This window comes from Callithrix jacchus, chromosome 19 (genome assembly GCF_049354715.1).
Source record: "Callithrix jacchus isolate 240 chromosome 19, calJac240_pri, whole genome shotgun sequence".
Taxonomy (NCBI): domain Eukaryota; kingdom Metazoa; phylum Chordata; class Mammalia; order Primates; family Cebidae; genus Callithrix; species Callithrix jacchus.
The window spans coordinates 44195768-44216829 of record NC_133520.1 but is presented as its reverse complement, the minus strand read 5'-3'; the positions used below and the strand labels follow the sequence as shown (position 1 = coordinate 44216829).

The 21062-nt window shown below is 39.1% G+C and overlaps 1 protein-coding gene across 6 annotated transcripts in view; it reads left to right on the top strand.

Moving 5' to 3' along the window:
* Positions 1-21062, top strand: part of WDR64 (WD repeat domain 64) — a 155183-nt gene that overhangs the window by 71274 nt on the left and 62847 nt on the right. For all 6 annotated transcript variants that reach the window (XM_078357245.1, XM_078357246.1, XM_078357244.1 and 3 more), the window contains 3 exons: positions 2461-2600; positions 15473-15599; positions 18883-19031. In XM_078357245.1, the coding sequence (XP_078213371.1) occupies positions 2461-2600; positions 15473-15599; positions 18883-19031 (416 nt within the window). The remainder of the gene's footprint in view (positions 1-2460; positions 2601-15472; positions 15600-18882; positions 19032-21062) is intronic.

The window sequence follows — 21062 nt, the reverse complement described above, 5'->3', positions numbered from 1 at the left end:
TCTTTGGATTACTGGAGCCTTGTAGTATAGTTTGAAAGGGGTAGCTTGATGCCATCAGCTTTGTTCTTTTTGCTTAGGATTGTCTTTGCTATTTGGGCTCTTTTTTGGTTCCACTTGAATTTTAAAATAGTTTCTTCTAATTCTGTAAAGAATGTAAAATGACTATTTTTAATTTTAGTCTTTTTATAAGTAAATTATGACTGTTAATAACTTAGGTTATATATAAATTATAACAGGTTATAATGCTTTTATACAACCTTTTTATCTAAAAGGTCTTTGGTAATATGTAAGGTGCTTAGGAATGCATTGTTGTATTATAACTCAATTCCACATTCTGAGATGTACAAATCACATTCAAATAATTAAATTAAATCGTTTGATTAAAATTATTTAATCTCTGGGAGTTAGTTTCTTTCTTTTGTGAGATAAGAAAATTGGATTATGCAATGTCTAGGATCCCAATTTGAAGTTATTTGATGTTTTTATGACTCAGTTTCCAGGATGACATTCAAAGAGTTATTTGTGAATTAGAAAACTTAATTTTATCTTTAAAAATATTCTGTATTTTGTAAATGATTACAGTTTTTATTCTTTTTGGAAACACAGTTAGATTACAGCTAAGCATTCGTTCAAGTAATCCTGGCTGCTGTAATAAAATAACCCCCAAAATGTGACTGGGTCAGACACAATGAAAATGTAAAGTTTAAAATCAGCTCTCAGAATTTACTGGCTACAACTCAGTAACCTGAGCACACCTAACTGCAAAGGAGTCTGGAAATGTGTGCCCAGGAAGACAAGATATGGGTTTGGTGAACAGGTAGCCAGTTTCTTCATAAAACTCTGTGTGTGTGTGTGTGTATGTAGATATGATAATACATTTCTGGTTCAATTTTTATTTTTAGTGCTATCAAAATTCCAATAAATCATGGCTAAAGGATATAGTAAAACAATTTACAGAAGAAGATACAATTCACAGATATATTTGGGAAAAAATAATCAATGGCATTAACTATCATAAAATGTAATTAAAAATAAGGTATCAATTTAGACCTATTAACACAGCAGACATTTTAGGTCATGACAATATTCGTGTGCTGGCCAGAATTTAATGAAACTGACAGAATATATAGTTGATGGCCTAGGGATTTGGTACAACCACTTTGGAAAGTAAGCTAGCAATGTGTTTAAAAGTGATACAAATGTTTATAGCCCTTAACATAGTGATACCACACTTGGGACTTCATCCTCAGTAAATAATCCAAAAGGAAAAAAAGACCACAGAAGTACAATAACGATTCATTGCAGTATTGTTGACTAAAATTTAAAAAAAACTAGAATTAGTGGATGAATCAATAAACAAGTAGTTAAGAAATTGTGAAATAGGCCAGGTGTGATGGCTGGAGCCTGTAATCCTAGAACTTTGGGAGGTGAGGCTGGTAGATCGCAAGGTCAGGAGATCAAGACCATCCTGGCTAACAAATTGAAACCCCATCTCTACTAAAAATACAAAAAATTAGCTGGGCTTGGTGGCATGCGCCTGTAGTCCCAGCTACTGAAGAGGCTGAGGCAGGAGACTCACTTGAACTCAGGAGGCGGAGGTTGCAGTGAGCCAAGAGCACACCACTGCACTCCAGCCTGGCAATACAGTGAGATTCCATCTCAAAAAAAAAGAAAAAAGAAAGAAATTGTGAAATAGTAACTAAAAGAATAATTATGCAGGTATGAGCCCATGGTCTGAATATAGAAAAAGTAGTGGGTATAAACATGTATCCAGAAATATATGTAATTTATATTTTTTAAAAGTTAACAGTGATTTCCTACAGGGAGTTAAATTAGAGATTATGAAGGAAAAGACATTTTTTATAAAAATTATACCCTTCTATACTGTTTAAATCTTTTACAATGAACCCATATGATTTTAATAATCAAGAAATCATATTTATTCTATGATAGTAACTACATATAAATTATATATGCCTATGAATACTTGCTAGAAGGGAAGATCAAAAAATGACAACAGTTGATTTGTTATAATGGCAGAGATTAAGTGCAGTTTTCCTCTTTCCTTGCTTTCTTTTATTATTATAATGTTTGCATAATTTAAGAATGTGAAAACAAAAGAACAGCTGCCTTAAATATTTTGGGAAGTAAATAGAGTATAAATAATGCATTAATGCATGAAAGTATAGGAAAGGATTGAATCAAGAAAAGAACTCATAAAATATTTATGAGAATTCACATTTGTATATGTAAATACAGTCTTTACAAAACAGCCTTGACAAGAAGCAACAGATCCAAACCAAGGCCAGCCCCTTAGCACATCAGTCACAGAATGCATCCTGCCAGAAACAGACTGTGATTTGCTGTTAGAAGAAAGATAAGGGTATGATACATTGAGAGGTACATTTGAAGCTTTGACCACCTGAGAAAACAAAGAATCTTTCCTGTCCTCCTTTCTAGGTGATGATAGAGTCATCCGGCTGTGGCACCCCAATATCAGCACCAAGCCAGTGGGGAAGCTTGTGGGACACATGTTTAGTATCACCGAGATCGTAATCAATGAGAAAGATCAACACGTCGTCAGCCTTTCCTCTGCAAAGGTAACAAAAAGAAAATAACAAAGCAAAGCTAGTATTTTCCTTAAAATTATCTGTTGGAAGGCATAGGGAATATACAATTTTTGACTGAAATAGATGATAGTCACTGAATCATTGAGAAAAATATTGTCGTATGGAAGAGGAAATGATAGACCAGTGTTCTCTGTTTCTATTGACTATACATAAGAAAGAACATGTTTAAAAACAAGTGTGCAAGAAAAACAATATTGAAAAGGTAGCAAATATTTTCCCCAAAAGTAAAACACAAGTGGCCTTTCAATAGATAGGAACATCAGAATACAATTAGGATTTCTGTTATTGTTGCTGTTATTAAACAGTGTTTGAAACATTCTAACCAATGTAATAAAACAAAAAAAAAGAGTTATAAATATTAAACATTAGGAGACTGAATTATATTTGCAAATAATGTGATTGTCTGCTTGAAAAAAAGTCAATAAAATCAACTTTCAGTGTAGGAACAGGTAAATTCAATAAAGTGGCTAATTGCAATAGCAACTTAAAATTAAAAAATAAATTTCTAAAAAATCAAAATAATACATTTCTATATAAGAAGAATAACTAGTAAGGAAAAAAGTCAAAGAGATAGCATTCACAAGAGTAAAAAATATAATACCTAGGAGTAAACTTATTAAGTAATATTCACTATGAACATTAACGTTTAACTATGAAGTTTTACTGAGGTACTTTTATTTCACGAATAAAGGGACATACTATGTTCCTACATGGAAATATTGTACTGTAAAAGGTATTCTCCATCAGATAAACCTATTTATTTATTGCTAGTCAGAATTATTTAAGTATCAGCTCGCCAAGTTTAAAGTTAATGTAAAAGTACTGGCATATAGGAATGTCTTAGAAACTTTGGGAGATATAATTGTGAGATGGCACTTTCCTTGTCCAATATTAAAGTATATCATAAAGCCAAAATAAATAAAACAGAGCAGCAGTCAGTGCAGAAATAATCACATCTATGAAGCAAAGGGGAAAATGCAGGAATTACTTCATGTGTATGTGGGAATTTTGTATAGGGCAGAAATAACATTTCAAATATGTAAGCAAAGGATGGTTTGTTCAATACGTGTTGGGAAAACTGATTAGCCATAAAGACAGAAAGATGTAATCAGATCATCATTTGATAACATACACCACAATACATTACATATGAATTAGAGATTTTAATTTTAAAATACAAAACCAAAGAAATTCTAGATTTCCAGAAGAAAATATAGGTGAATAGTCTTATAACTTTAGTGTAATTCCTAAGCATAGCACCTATGGCTAAAGGGAAAATAAGTATGACTACATAAACTTTCAAACTTTCTGCAAATTGTAATAGCCATCATTTGTCAAGTGCTTGAGTGCCAGGTGCTGTGCTAAGTATTTTACATAGGCAACTCATTGATGCTAACAGCAACCCAATAAAGTCGTTATCCCCGTTCTTTGGACATAAAGGAAAATGAAATCGAAGTCACTTACACAAGGTCACAGAGCTATCTAATGCCGAAGTGTGGTCAATCCCGTATTTGCCTCTTCCCCAGCCTGCCTCCCTGTGCTCATAAACAAAGTTAAAGGCAGACAGTGGAGCAGGGGGGCAAAAATGCAATTTAAAAAAATCGAGAAATTGGAATAATATCCTTGAACAAATATCAAAAATATTTAGCAAATCAGTCGGGGAAGGAAAGAGGAGCGAAGGGCAAAGGTTTAAGAACACAGACAGGTTTACGTACTGCTGGGTGGAAATAAAACGGCAAAAACTTCCTGAGTATTTATTCTAATAAAATAGCCATAGGAGTACACGGAGATCTGTATAAAAGGATGCTCATTGCACCATTGCTTATATTGATTTCAGAAGGAAAAAAGAACATAAAGAAAATAGGGAAGAAGCAAGAAATACAGAAAGAAAATGAAAGAGGGAAGGGAAAGACAAAACCTCGGACACTGTCCCTCTTTGCCCCACGAACCCCACCCTCGCGCCTTCCTCCCTACATACACCGTCTACCCCTCATACACCCTTTACCCGATGCAAAACCCTTCAATGGAAGGAATCGGGATTACAAGGCCCAGTCGTTCCCTCCATGCTCACAGAACTGTGTGAATCACCCTGGAACCCCATGCTGGCCATGTGCAACCACAAGGGACAGAGTCTAAACACCTTCGAGGGGTTCCTCCCAAGCTAGAGAGGAAAATGCACCCTGCTCCTGATCCCTCCAGCTCATAGCTGAGGACATGACCTGACCTGCAGGCCTCCCCAGAAGGCCAGCAGCCCTCACCTGCCAGTATGGCAGCCACAAATTCTTAAAACATGGCTAGTCCGAATTGAGGTCTGCTGTGAGTGTAAAATACGTAAGACTCCAAAGATTCAGTATCTGCTCCCCCCAAAAAAACTCAATTTTTTGAGACAGGATCTTGCTCTGTCGCCCAGGCTGCAGTACAGTGGCATGGTGCAGTGGGGTGCACTGCAGCCTCGGGCTCTCTGCTGCCTTGACCTACCCGGCTCCAGGGATCCTCCCACCTCAGCCTCCCCAGTAGCTGGGTCTACAGGCAGGGGCCACCATACCAAGCTAATTTTTTTTTTTTTTTTTTTTGTAGAGATGGGGGTCTCTCTATGTTGCTAATTTTTAAATTTTTGGTAGAGATGGGGTCTTGTTATGTTGCCTGAACTCCTAGGCTCAAGTGATCTTCCTGCCTCAAAGTGCTGCTGTAGGCCCGGGCCACGGCACTGGATCAACTGTTTTTATATATTGATTATATATTGAAGTGATAATAATTTGGCTATATAGGGTTAAATAAAATACACTGATAAAATTGTTTTTTAAAAAAGGGTAAGGGGCTGCACGTAATGGTCCTGCTTATAATCCTAGCACTTTGGGAGGTCAAGGTGGGAAGATTACTTGAGCCCAGGAGTTTGAGACCAGCCTGGGAAACATAGTGTGACACCATCTTTAAAAGAAAAAAAAGATTATGATAATAGCTGCACAACTATTTCAATTGACTAAAATGCACAGAAACTTACACTAAAAATGGGTGAGTTTTAAGGTAAATATTGCAGTTGAAAAAGAGTGGTAGGGTGATGTACCAATAAAGTAAAATTCAAGAGAAAAGAAATAGTTTCATTCAGTAAATTATGTCATATCATTTTATATAATAGAACTGTCACATGACATTTGACATTATATAAATAGTGATATGAAAATATCTAAATAATATGGTATATAAAATAAAATAATATGTAAGTAATCAATTTTAAAACATACATTTGTCTGTCATATATTATTGGAGATGATTAACAGCAAGATGTTCTAGTGAGGTTGACAAGATTGTGGACAGACGTAGATGGATTTTTTTTCTTTTGTTTTCTCTTCATTTTTTTTGATAGTAAATGTAAGTTTTCCTTTGTAGTAAGGAAACTTTTTTTTAAGTACTACTGGAAAGACAGTAAAGGTTTTGAGACACTAAATCTAAAATCATGTTACAATTGAGACCTGGAGTCTCCTATAGATAATTTAAAAAAAATAAGACATCTTTCCAGCAAGAGTTGAAATTGAAGTACCCTAGCTTGACTGTGGTGAATACATTTTAAACAATCCTGCCAACTCCATTTTACCCACTCTGAGCTATGTAGGGCATTCTGCCCCCTGACCCTGAACTGATATGAAAATGTTGACCACGCTTTGTTCTGGGCTGAGAGGTTTGAGTTGTAGCTGACTCTCGAACGCCAGCATGAAAGCGGACTCTCAACAAACTCAGAGTGGGGCGCTTCTGTTGAAAACTTGCTCAGATATGACAAATCACTCATGCTCAGAGATGAAGAGAAAGAAGAGATCACCTTCTGTATTTCTTTTAAATGTAATGGGTGTATTAAGATGATATTCATCAGTCTCAGTAGCTCCACTTGGGAAAATTACTTAGTATCTTTCCACTTGGTTTCTTCATCTGTAAATGTAGGAATGTTTAGCCCAGAGGGCCATTATAAAGATGACAGATGGTCATTCATTGAGTTATTTTGCAAATATTTATTTCTTGTGTGTTAAATACTGTTCTGAGTTCTTTTTGTTTTTGAGTTGTTCTGAGTTGGAGTCTTGCACTGTCGCCAGGCTGGAGTGCAGTGGCATGATCTTGGCTCACTACAACCTCTGCTTCCCGGGTTCAAGTGATTCTCCTGCCTCAGTCTCCCAAATAGCTGGGACTACAGGTGTGCACCACCACACCTAGCTAATTTTTGTATTTTTAGTAGATACAGGGTTTCATCATGTTGGCCAGGATGGTCTTGCTCTATTGACCTCATGATCTGCCCACCTTGACCTCCCAAAGTGCTGGGATTTTACAGGCGTGAGCCACCAAGCCCAGCCCTGAGTTCCTAAGGACAAAATGTTGAACAAGGAGGACCAGGGCCACTTACTGAGGAAGTTGACATGCTAGAGGAAGAGAGAGAGAAACAAGTGAAGTAACAAATACATAAGGAAACAGTGTGATAAGTATGATAAGAAACAGGAAACATGTGGCTGGGTACAATGTTTGTGCCTGTAATCCCAGCACTTTGGGAGATTGAGACAGGAGGATTTCTTGAGGCCAGGAGTTCAAAAGCAGCCTAAGCAAAATAGCAAGACTCTATCTCTACCAAAGCAGAAGCAGCAGAAGAAGGAGAAGAAGGAGGAGGAGGAGAAGGGGAAGAGGAAGAAGAGGAAGGGAAAGAACAAGAGGAAGAAGGAAAAGGAGAAGAAAAAGAGGAGGAGGAGAAGAAGAAGGGGAAGAGGAGAAATAGAAAACACAGTGGTGCAATGTGATTGAATCACTCTGAGGAGGTGACATAAAAGCCAAAGCTTGAATGGCCAGGGGAACCAGCTCCCTGAAGATCTAGGGCACTTTAGGCAGAAAGAAGAGAAAACTAGGGGGTAGCTCACGCCTGTAATCCGAGCACTTTGAGAGGCCAGATGGGTGGATTATTTGAGGTTAGAAGTTTGAGACCAGCCTGGCCAACATGGTGAAACCTCGTCTCCACTAAAAATACAAAAATTAGCCAGGCATGGTGGTGCGTACCTGTAATCCCAGCTACTCAGGAGGCTGAGGCATGAGAATTGCTTGAACCTGGGAGGCAGAGGTTGCAGTGAGCTGAGATCGTGCCATTGCACTCCAGCCTGGGCAACAGAAACCAAGTCTCAGTCTCAAAAAGACAAAAAAAAAAAAAGAAAAGCAAACTAGGCACATACATGATTTTGGTTTTTTCTTATTGAAGCTGTATTATTATTTACAGAAAAGAGAACAGACAACATCCCTTCAAACTATTTTGTATAAATTAGTGTTTATTACAATAAACAGAAAGCACATAAATCACCATGCATATAGTGTGCCAACTGCACGCCTTTTCCTAAGCTCTTCAAATAGCAAGATTTTCATGCTTTTTCTAATTTTGCAGTCCTTCCACCAGGATATTATTTTCTTCCCCAACTGCTAAAATTGTATGTCTAGTCATAGAGCCCAAGTATTGAACAGATATGCTTCATCTATTGTACCTGAAGAAGAATTGACGAATGTGGAAAAATGCAGAGACAAATACCATCTTCACTTACTTTCATTTCATCAGTAAAACCAATAGGAGCAATGGTTGGAAACCTTCTCAAGCATAGCTCTGTTGACCAAAAGGCTGATTCTCTCTTTCTTTTTCTGTGAAGAAAAGAAATTTACATACTTTGATGATTTTTAACAGATTACAAATGAACATAAAAGTTGCTATTTTTCATAAATTTTCACTTTGGAAGTGGTATGTAGAAACCTGAGAAAAGGCAGCTTGACTAGATTGTGGGTGTGCATATCTTCAAAGGCAGTTCTTTATCTTAAAAAAAAAAAAAAATTCTGCCTACCTAAAACTGAGTTTATTTTCTACTTCAAGTCTTCTCTTCCTTCCTTCTGATTTTCTTCTGTTAATGGTATGATTTGTTTCCCAGTGAGCCATGATCCAACTTCAAAGTTACCTTTGATCCTTCCGTCTCCGTAAGCCTTACCGCTAGTCAGTTCTAAGTCTCTGAAAAGTGTCTTCCCTAAATGACCTCATTCCTCTTCCCAGAGTCATGGCCTTAGTTCAGACCTACCCACCAAGGGGCTCCCAGTTGCAGGTGGCCCATTAGAAAGCACCTGTAGTCCTATCTTCAGTCTCTTCTCTCCCCAAACCATCCAGATATTGTGCTGCCATGTTGATTCACCGCTAACCCATTTATAAACTTGTCATTGCCTTCTCACATAGAGACAGTCTGACTCTGTTACTCAGGCTGGAGTGCAGTGGCGAGATCTCGGCTCACTGCAACCTCCACCTCCCAGGTTCAAGCGATTCTCCTGCCTCAGCCTCCCAAGTAGGATTACAGGTGCAGGCCACTATGCCAGGCTAATTTTTGTATTTTTAGTAGAGACAGAGTTTCACCATGTTGATCAGGCTGGTCTCGAACCCCTGACCTCATGATCTGCCCACCTCAGCCTCCCAAAGTGCTGGGATTATAAGCATGAGCCATCGCACCCAGCCTTGCAACGTTCTTAAGAGTAAGATTTTTTTGTTTCAAAATTTCCTGAGTGACTGTAGGAAAAATCTGGGAGACCTTGTCTCAAAAAATTTAAAAATGAGGTAAATCTAAGTGCATAAATATGCCCTAACATAGATGTAAGCTCTTTATATTCCATCGAATGTTCATAACAACCTTACGTGGGAGATTGAGATAGGTACTGGTATGATTCTCCTTACAAGTGGGCTGGCTAAGGCTCAGAGAAATGAAGAGATTTGCCCAAGTGCACATAGTTATTGGAGGTGAATCAAGATTCAGTTGAGATAGTCTGCCTCCCGAGCTGGTATTGTCCAATAATTATTACCTAAGGAGTGGGATTGAGGAGTCCAGAGTTAAGTGGTAGGTGGGAAGGAGGACAATGGCCAAGATCATGCCATTGCACTCCAGCTTGGGTGACGATCAAAACTCTGTCTCAAAAAAAAGAAAAGAATTATTATTTTTACTGCTACTAGAAGATAAATTTTTAAAATAATTTCAGTTTATATTCATGTATATAATAATTTATAACTTACAAATATTCCATTCTGCTCTGGCCTCTTTAGTAGAAGCCACCTACCCTCCTTCATCTTCTTTGCATGTCTTAATGACATATCATTGTCGTAAAGCAACTCAGTTTCCTTTCATAACAACTCAGCCTGCCTCTGTGATGTTTTGCCCCTGTTTTCTTCCTAAACATGGGGCTGACATGACTCCACTTCTGTCCTCTTGAGCTTTGTATTACTAATATCTACCATAAGAAAACTGACAACTGGTCAGGTGTAGTGGCTCATGCCTGTAATCCCAGCACTTTGGGAGGCCGAAGGGGGCTGATCACGAGGTCAGGAGTTCAAGACCAGCCTGGCTAACATACTAAAACGCTCTCTCTACTAAAAATACAAAAAATTAGCCGGGGATGGTGGTGGGTGCCTGTAATCCCAGCTATTCAGGAGGCTGAGGCAGGAGAATCACTTGAACCTAGAAGGTGGAGGTTGCAGTGAGCTGAGATCACGGCGCTGCCCTCCAGCCTCATTGACTGTGCAAGACTATCTCAAAAAACAAAACAAACAAACAAACAAAAGAACACCGACAACCTCTAGGGGAAGTGGTGAAAGAAGACTAGAGCCTAATTAATATGAGAAAGGAAACTAAATCTTAGGGGCCCTAAAATCACTAAGCTAAAGGGAAAAGTCAATCTGGGAACTACTCAGGGCAAACCTGCCTCCCATTCTATTCAAAGTCATCACTCTTTTCACTGAGACAAATGCATATCTGATTGCCTCCCTTGGAAAGACTAATCAGAAACTTTAAAAAATGCAAACATTTGTCTGTCACCTACCTGTGACCTGGAAGTCCTCTCCCTGATTGAGCTGCCCTGATTTTCTGGACATAACCAATGTACATCTTTCACACATTAATTGATATCTCATGTCTTCCTAAAATGTATAGAACCAGCTGTGCCCCGACCACCTTGGGCACATGTCGTAAGGACCTTCTGAGTGAGGCTATGTCACGGCCATGTGTCCTCAACCTTGGCAAAATAAACTTTCTAGGTTAACTGAGACTCGTCTCAGATGTTTGGGGTTCACAAATATCACTACTCTCTTTCCCCTAAAGCAACTAAAATATTGTGTCCACCTAAGAATAAAGTAAATAGATTATGTTTTCTGAGGCTTTCCTATTTATTAATTGATTTATTAAATTAAAAATATATTATCTATACAGTGCAAAGCCATATAAATGCCTATTTGACCAAGACAGAGAATAAGACCAAAAACCAACTAACAAACCAAGCTAAACAGAATACATTAGACATTGGGAAAAAAGAATCAAATAAGCTGTGGTTCTTCCCCCAAGAGAGTTATAGTCTGGTAGAGAAGGCCACTGAATAGGTCATCATATTATGCCAGGTCCAACCTGCAGACCCTGACCCAACGACAGATGAACAGATACACTCAGACACAAATATCCAGTGAAAGAGCAGGCTAGGCAGCCGGCCACTCACAGACACAAAGAAGGGTTTGGTAAAGCCCTGACCAGCTGGCACTCCAGGCATTTATTCAGTCTAGATTTAACGAAAGAGGCTTTGAGTCAGCACACTTGTGGATAATGCTTAAAGGATAGATTCTGAGGCCTAAAGCAGACACCATTTGTGGGTAATAACACTGTTGACCCCGAGTAGAGAGCAGTCATGGGCCCATGGATGTTCAAAGGTCAGTCTTAGGACCACATGAGTAAACAAGCTCTTTAGATAAACTCTCCCACATTCCTTTATATCTACTCCTGCCTAATTGCCCTGGGTAAGAACCACCGCCTCCGGCTCATTCTTTCTTGAGGCTTTTGCAAAAACCTTCTGGCCTTCCAAGAGGGTTTGCATCTATTTTACAATTTTTCCCACCATCCTGACTGAACCTCTACAATATAATAATTGCTAATTGCTATTAATACAGACAGATGCAGTCATGTGCTGCATAACCATGTGTCTGTCAACAATGGACTGCATATATGATGGTGATTATATAACTATACCATATAGCCTGGGCATAGGGTAGGCTATACCAGCCAGGTTTGTGTAATTATACTCTATAATGCTCACACAAGGACAAAATTGCCTAAGGACACATTTCTCAGAACATATCCCTGTCCTTAAGCAGCACATGGTTACATTATAGGTATCCAGAGAAAGAACATCTAATTGGAAGGGTGTCCAATGAGAAGTTGTTTAAAGATTAATTTTTTTGAGTTTTTGTTAATTTTTAACCAGCACCATGTTTTTACATCATTAGTGCAAGTGTCCCTGATATAGTTTTATTTTGCATGTTTTATGTAATATTTATAGCATAAATATTATAATGAATATACCCTACTGCAGTTTTTCCCTCAACAGTATATTTTGATATTTATTTATATTGTTACATGCAGCTGTAGTTGATTTATTTTGACTGCTAATGGAATCCTGTTGTACGAATGCAGCACATATTATTTGTCTAACTTGGCCAATGAACATTTGAGTAGTTTCTACACTTTGTGTCTTTGTGCTTGTTGCTTTGGCTGAACAGAAGTTTTTAATTTTAATTTTTAAAGTTTTTATGTCTTATGCTTTTGTGCTTATTTAAGAAATCTCTTCCAACTCTGAAGTTCTTGAAGATAGCCTCCTCCCCTATGTTTTTCTAAAAAGAATAGTCTCCTTTCAGTATTTATTTCTCTGTCTCTGTCTCTCTTTCTCTCTCTCTTTTTTTTTTTTTTTTGAGACCACGTCTCACTCTGTTGCCCAGTCTAGAGTGCAGTGGCATGATCTCGGCTCACTGCAACTTCTACGTCCTGGGTTCAAGTGATTCTCCTGCCTCAGCCTCCTGAGTAGCTGGAATTACAGGCATGTACCACCATGCTTGGCTAATTTTTGTGTTTTTAGTAGAAAGAGAGTTTTACCAGGTTGGCCAGGCTGGTCTTGAATTCCTGACCACAAGTAATCTGCCCTCCTTGGCCTCCCAAAGGGCTGGGATTACAGGTGTGAGCCACTGTTCCCAGCCTATCTCTCTCTTTCTGTGTGCGTGTGTGCATGTGTATGCGTGTGTGTGTGTGTGTGTGTGTGGGTGTGTGTGTGTGTCTCTATGCACGTTCCTTCCAATCTACACTTTCCTCTACCTGGCCCTTTAGGTCCCAGATTATAAATAGTTCTAGTCCCTGAGCCACAGGTTACCTTGTTTACTTCCTGGTCAGAAAGTGATGTGCCCACCCTCACTGGTCTCATATCTTTGAAAAAATTACACATCCAGATAAGGACAGAGCACAGCCTGTTGCTTTTCTGAATTGGAAGACCCTCTGCTATCTCTGCTGCAGAGCCCAGGCATGGAGGTCTTCTAGTCCTGTCTTCTGCAGAAGCTGCTCAGCTGTTACTGCCTGCTCCAGACCAAGCACCCAGGTCTCAGGGCTCAGCCCATTCATTGCTTTATGCTTCTCTCTTGTTTGGATCCAGAGAGAGATATATCTTGCTTTGAAGCCCTGCTGTTTCTTTTTGCTTTTTTAAATATATATTTTCTATATGTTTGAAGAAGAAATAGTTCATCAAAACAAAAATTTTTAGCACTATTCTGACCTGAACTCTTTAGTTCTCTTTATGGAAGAGTTAAAAAAAAAAAAAGAGTAGGAGTTAGCTAGATAGAGAAGGCCTTTGAGAGGAAATTGAAGATGAAAGGAAGAGTTCCTGTGAATGCACAGAGACCAGAATAAGAAAGAAGCTTTTTGGAAATGCAAAACACTTTTGTGTGACAGTAGCAAAGAAGGCATATAGAGAGGAGGGCAGCAGAGAAACCTAGAGGGTAGGAGCAGAATGACGCAGAAAGATTTTATGCCTCCCACAGCCCAGCAACTGCCACTTCCCCAAAACACACGGTAAAGACCCAAAGAACTGAACACTGAAGAAGACAAAGAAGACAAAAGCAAATATAATAACTCTATAGAGAACATCACATATTTCAAAACATAAACACATCAATTAAATGAGGTGAATGGTGCTGATGTCATCACGGCCATTCAAGAAACAAAAAAACTGAGCCTCAGAAGTTTATGTGATGAACAAGAATGGAAACCCTACTCCTCGTTTGCCTAGGCCCTTGTTCTTTTTGTCAACTACAATTCAGAGTGTATATGCATACAGCAGAAAGACTGCCAGCCATGAACAGACCTTAGCCAGGCAATAAAATAAAAAACAGTTTGCGTAGAGACACATTGCTTTGGTGAACTCCTTGAATCCACTTTTTTTGTCTCTTCCTCCACTTGTCTCTCATTCTATGCTCTGTATTGAAATTCATATAGTCCATTATACTTGCTTACTCTATGATACAAAAGACTGAAAAGGCTCAATGCTCTAGCTACTCTTTTAAAATTGGCATTTTCACTAGAACAAATAAAATAAATCTCAGCCGCACAAGTTCCGAGTAATACTAGCCTACAGAAGGTTTACAGTTGAGCAAAAGCTCCTCACCCATGTTCTCCAAGTCACGGACCTAGCCAACATTGTGTTCTTACACATGAGGACTAACCTGCCTTAGCAATAGTGAAGATTTGAACCTTATTAACTTATAATGAACTCAATTATAAATGCCTCAAGTTAGTAACTCTGTTAACTACTTACTGAAGTTTTATATGTGGTTCTGTTAATGGTCACCCATTTACTCAACAAATACTCCAATTTAATAGGTTAATGCTATTTACTATAGCATGAAAATATTATTTAAGGGCTGATGCATAGCTAGAAAATGTAATTTTCCCCCCAGCTTCTACAACTAAAGAATTGTAATTATTGATTAATCAACACTTATCTCTGAAATTCAGTAACACTAACTTGCTAAAAAAGCAGAATAGTAAAGAGTGCTAAGCCCGGTTCTTTCAGATCACAAACTTAAACCTAGTTTTGCTGACTCTGTGCTTCATTGTTCTTTCTATTCTCTGATATTAACTCAAGTTCTATTTGAGTAATTATAGAGTTATCCTCCCTCCCTCAAAGGATAGTGTTAATAACCTATATTCTTATACTCTTCGTATGTCTATACCGTCCCTAAAAACTGCTTTCTATAATTCTTATGCCTTTGGGCAAGTGGAGAGGGAGGTTTTTAGTAACTTCACTCTTCATATGTCATGAGAGAGCAATTTGAAAGCTTCCACTTAAACTATGTCTTCTTCCTATTTTCTCATCCATAATACAAAGAGAAATGTGACTTTATTCAAATCTAAGTCATGATCTTTTATTATTCCTCCACATTCTTTTTTTTTTTTTGAGACAAATTCTCGCTCTTTCACCCAGGATGTAGTGCAGTGGTATGATCTTGGCTCACTGCAACCTCTGCCTCCCAGGTTCAAGTGATTCTCCTGCCTCAACCTCTGGAGTAGCTGGGACTACAGGTGCCCACCACCACATCGAGCTAATTTTTGTATTTTTAGTAGAGTTGGGGTTTCAGCATGTTGGTCAGGATGGTCTCAATCTATTGACCTCGTGATCCACCCGCCGTGGCCTCCCAAAGTGCTGGGATTACAGGTGTGAGCCACTGTGCCCAGCCCAGATTCTTAAAGAGTAATGATAGAAAAATTCAATTCCTAAAGGTATACCTTCAAGCAAAGTTTTAATCACTGCTGCTATTTTCCCCTGCTATTAATGAACAATAATCCAACCCAGAACTAAATTGGAACTTAGCAAATGTAAGCTCATCATATAATTAATACTTTGGTATAAGTTTATAAGAGTGTATTTCAGACTTAAAATGCTTCACCTAAATATCTTGGTAGGGAAAGGCTAGCATAAATAGTGGTGAACTGTGTTTGTTATTCTTCCAGGTTTTCAGGGTATGGGATATACAAACTCTTTCACTATTACAAGTCTTCCATGACAGCCAGGGAGGACCAGGGGACATGCAAATTTATTCTATGATATATGATGCCAATCACAGCATGCTTATTACAGGTAAGTGTACCCAATTAATGTCAAATGAAACTCATGCCTTAATTTTTAACCTATTTAAAAGTAGCAGTTGAGCACTAACTAGAAGAAAAATAAAACCAGAAGGGTCATTTATAAAACCACGATTCATGACAGTAGATAGTTAATTGAATTCTGCTCTTTCTTATATATTTCTATGGCTGGATGAATGAAATGTATTTCTGAAAATACCAGGTTATGGCTTTCTGTTCTTGAACCTAAGAAGAAAGTTCTATTTGAGTAATTATACAGTTATCTTTCCTCCCTCAAAGGATAGTTTTACTAACCTGAAAATACCAGGTTATTGCTCTAAGTTCTTGAACCTAGGAAGAAATGCCTGGGTTAAGCAAAGAAGTGGGATGTATATAACTTGTTGCTTTGTGTATTATTAGGGCAAATACAGCTCCCACACCCAGCTCTGTTTTGAGTCTGGAGCAGGAATATGACCCTATCTTGCAGTGGCTGAACTAGCATGCCGAGTCAATGCCTTTTCTGCAATGAGGAAATTTGGGCGCATACCATTCTGATAATGAGTCACACACAGTAGGAAAAGTGCTGACCCTCTCATCAGCGTTTGCCTCTCGACGAAGACTGATGGAGAGTGAGGACAGAGTCCCAGTGCTGATGCCAACAGATTTGTTGCTGACTTTTCTAGTGGCCTCTTAGAAAGATGTGCTTACTAAAGAAACAAGGAGCTGGGGCCCTGCTAGGCAGACATCTAGGTGGAGCACTTTTTACATGCACACCTTTAGGCTTCAGGATAAAAATGAATTCTATTAATAGCAGGTCCTCCTACTGGAACACAAAACTAGAATGAATTTCCTAAGCATTTTCCCACTGGCCACCTGCTCTGAGTTCCCATGGGATTAATTAAGTCAGGGAAGAGGTTGGTGCCATCTCTGCTGATGGAGAATGTAATTATTTTTGACTTTTGGTGTTTTTATATCCAGGATTAGGAGTGAACTAGCAGTTCATACTCGATAAAGAACTTTTCACAGTATAAAACAGGACTTAGTTTTAGTTATAAACACCTCTGTTTTACCTCCTCTAAAAGGAACATACTCATGACTATAGGCAAATTTCTCTCTTCATGCCCCAATTGCATGTGTGATTACTAGGTTCAGCATTTTCATCCCATTTATCATCATAGTAACCAGGGACTCAATTAGTAACACAAAGAAGAAAAACAAGACAGAAAAATCAAGATTTCTTCCCAATTTTATATCATTCTCATAGCACCTCTGTTTGCAAAAATAGAAAGCTCTGTGTATTGCTTAATCATCAAAACTGCAGACACCGACTGCCACCATGAACTTGACGTCGGAATTACATGAAGCTTATCTCTAGGATTTTAATTCATTCTTTTATTCAAATGAAGCAGACATTAGTCCTCTAGATCCTAATCACGGCAGCACCACATGCTAGAAATGCTTTGCAGAATATGTGATTGTTACTCTCACTGTTATCACTGCTTTAATAAGACAACTGCCATTACGAGCATGTTTTTCATTTGATCTGCACAGCCCACACGAGGTGGTAACTATTTTTGCTATTTTATCAGTGTTGAGACTGAATCTCAAACAGCCCAGCTGACTAAGGGCAGGACAAAAGGTGACAACATAATGCGAGATTCAACCTCAGAGCTTCTAACTCTTGACTCCACATTCCTCCTCGGCCCTGTATCACTTCTGTAGGAACAGTGTAACTAGCTAAAAAGTAAAGCATTGCTAGTTTTCCATAAACATAGTAAGATTTATTGATGTCCAGACTGAATAAAGTCAGTTACTGTCACTATAATGAAAAGGATTAACCAAAAGGTTCAAGTCTGATTTGAGTATCTGGTTACCATATTCTGCTCACATTTCCATGTTAAGGTATCTGAACAGAGAAATAGAACCAGATGAACCATCTCAGTCCTTATTTACACATGAACAAATTTTATCTTAAAATTAAACACTTCAGAGAGTGTTTAGCAACTCCTGTTGAAACTTCTCCTACAGTTGAGAATTCTTTGAAGAAACTAGAAACTCAGTACAAAGTTGGCCTTATTCACTTAATCTTTACACCGATAAAAGAGGGAAGAAGTTTCACTTTTGCTTGAGCCACAGGAATGCTCCAAGATTCTTATTTATTTTTTGTTTTATTTTCTTGAGACAGAGTCTCACTCTGTTACCCAGGGTTGGAGTACAATGGCGTGATCTTGGCTCACTGCAACCTCCACCTCCTGGGTTCAAGCAATTCTCCTGCCTCCACCTGCCAGGTAGCCAGGATTACAGGCGCCCGCCAGCATACCCGGCTAACTGAGATTCCTATTTATATTTCTAGACGTTACACTAAAACAGAGCACACAATTAGTTAATTTTGATACTTAAATCATACCTAGAAACATGCAAGTAAAGAATACCTGCTCCTCTAGGCCAGGCGGGGTGGCTCACGCCTATAATCCCAGCACTTTGGGAGGCCGAGGCGGGTGGTTCACAAGGTCCAGAGATCGAGGCCATCCTGGTCAACAAGGTGAAACCCCGTCTCTACTAAAAATACAAAAATTAGCTGGGCATGGTGGCGCACGCCTGTAATCCCAGCTACTCGGGAGGCTGAGGCAGGAGAATTGCCTGAACCCAGGAGGCGGAGGTTGTGGTGAGCCGAGATCGGGCCATTGCACTACAACCTGGGTAACAAGAGCAAAACTCCATCTCAAAAAAAAAAAAAAAAAAAAAAGAGAATACCTGCTCCTCATCTACTTCTACTTTATAGTGGTGATTTGGAAATTAATCTTATTTCATAATGATGTTGCAAACCCTGGCTTGTGATCATTCTCATTCATTACCTTTAGTAAGACCATGTTTATAGAGTGCTTTATCAATTTGTTGGTTGAAAACTAACCACAAAGCTGGTCATCACATTTATTGCTGTGCAACAGATGGAGAGGCATGCTGCAGGCACGATAAAGAAGGAGAGAAGTGGACTATGAAATACAGGAGAATGAGGTTCACTGAAAAGGATAGCAGTGAAGTCCAAATGGCCTGCACTTGAAAAGTAATTCAGTCCAAAATGAATGCTTTGCTGCGGCTGAATCATATGTGCTTTATCTGTCAAAAATGTTCTAGAATAAATGATAATATTCTCACCTCATTAAGCTTCCTAGGCATTGATTGATACTGCTAATCTCACTGTTTGGCTGTTTCCAAACCCAACTGCTTGACTGAAAACCTTTGTGATTCAAAACTTCTAATATTGGGTATTTATGAGATTCTTACTTCTGTTCCAGGATCTAGTGTTATGGACATGTATCCTTTGACTAGGATGATACAAGATACAAAACAGATTCCTCACACTCATGAACGAGAAATCAATGTCATGCTTTACAACAAATATTTTCACCAAGTACTCACTATCTGCTCTGAATCCATAATTAGGGTAAGTACATATTGGCTTTTCAAACAGGAAAAAGGCAATGTGGATACAATTTTCTCTTCTTAAAATAAATCATTGCATGATGAAGCAAACGTAGCAGCGCGTATGATAAGACCATACATTAGAGTGATTTGGAAGCTTTCAAGAGTATGTGAAAAACAAGTGTTTTAATTAAGCCAGTTCAGACTGCTTGCTATCAAGCCACATGCTCAATTGAATAAACACGGCTAGTTTTCACAATCAAAACAGGAATTTTGGAGGAAATATGTTAAGAAGACAGAACTAGTTTGCATTTTAATTTTTTTAACTGAATACTGGAAGAGGATTTATGTTAAGAAGGAAGGGGAATAAATTTATAGGTGTTTACTGTAACCCTTGTAGATTCAGAATACGTGCCAAGAGCCTTAAGTATGTGGTCTTATTTAATCTTCACAATGGTTCTCTGTGGACAGATAAAGAGTTTCACTTTTAAAGATGAGGAAACGAGGGATCAGAGAGATCAAGCAACATAGCTGGGATCATAAGCACGAGGGCTGGAATATGAACCCAAGTTTTTCGGTTGTAAGCAAGCATGCCCTTTCTGCTGCATTCCTCCAGCACAGCTGCCAGAGGCATGTGAACCAGAGCAACTCCATCTTGAATGAGGCTGGGTAAAATGAGGCTGAGACCTACTGGGCTGCATTCCCAGACATTTAAGGCACTCTAAGTCACAGGAAGAGATGGGAGGTTGGCACAAGATACAGGTCATAAAGACCTTACTGATAAAACAGGTTGCAGTAAAGAAGCCAGCCAAATCCCACCAAAATAAAGATGGCGATGAGAGTAACCTCTGGGCATCCTCACTGCTACACTCCTGCCAGCGCCATGATAATTTACAAGTGCCATGGTAATGTCAGGAAGTTACCCTATACAGTCTAAAAAGGAGAGGCATGAATAATTCGCCCCTTGTTTAGCATATCATCAAGAAATAATCATAAAAATGGGTAGCCAGCCGCCCTAAGGGGTTTTTTATGGAGTAGCCATACTTTATCACTTTACCTTCCTAATAAACTTGCTTTCACTTTACTCCATGGACTTGCTCTGAATTCTTTCTTGCATGAGCTCCAAGAACCTGTCTTGGAGTCTGGCTCAGGATCCCTTTCCTGTAACATGGCCATCACAGCATTTCCTAGAAGCCAGGGCTCCCGGCCACGCTAATTGTGTCTGTCATTACGGCCACTGAAGTTATCTGGCAGTGATGACTGGAGGTGTTTGCTTTAGGTGTTTGCCCCTTCATTTCATGCACACTCTCTGAAAGGAGACTATGGACTAGCAGGGAGCATTCCTCTGGGGACCCTTCAAATGACCTCTCAGTCTCTGACTTCTGTGATTGTTTGCTGGAGATTTTCTCAAGAGAGAATCACGTGAGCTTATTATGTCAGCACATTTCTGGTAATGACTAAAGAGAGAGTAAGTAGAGGAAAACGAAAGCTGAAACCTATCCTGCTTTCGTGCAATCAGTATTTCGTGCAGTCACCTCTTATGGGGAAAACGTCGTCCCTGTGTGGGAGAAAAGAGTGGAAAGGAATACATCAAGGTGAGTTTTCATGGCAGATTGGTTGGAAAGGGATCACACTGTAGGCCAGGAGAAATGGGTGACCCCTGAGACCCCTTCATGCAATGACCCACATTCCTCTTTCTTCCTTAAGAAACCTGTCTATAACCAGGGACACCCAGAGGTTAAAAGCACGGACTCTAGGACCAGACAGACTTCACTCAAGTCCCAGCTCTACCACTTTTCAGCAAGTGGTCCTGCATTGCGAGTCCCCCAGACTATCTCATCAGCACCATCTCCTCTACGCTCCCCTCTCACCCAGCTGCAGGGGCTTCCTTTCCACTCCCTGGAGGAAGGACGGGCCTTCTCACCCCTGGCACTTTGTATTTGCTGTCCTCTCTGCCACAATACCTAGAGTGCACGCATTCTCGATTGTCCGTTCAGTGCTGTTACTAACTGGCAGTGCGATTTACCTCTGAATATGGCAACTCCATGAAGAA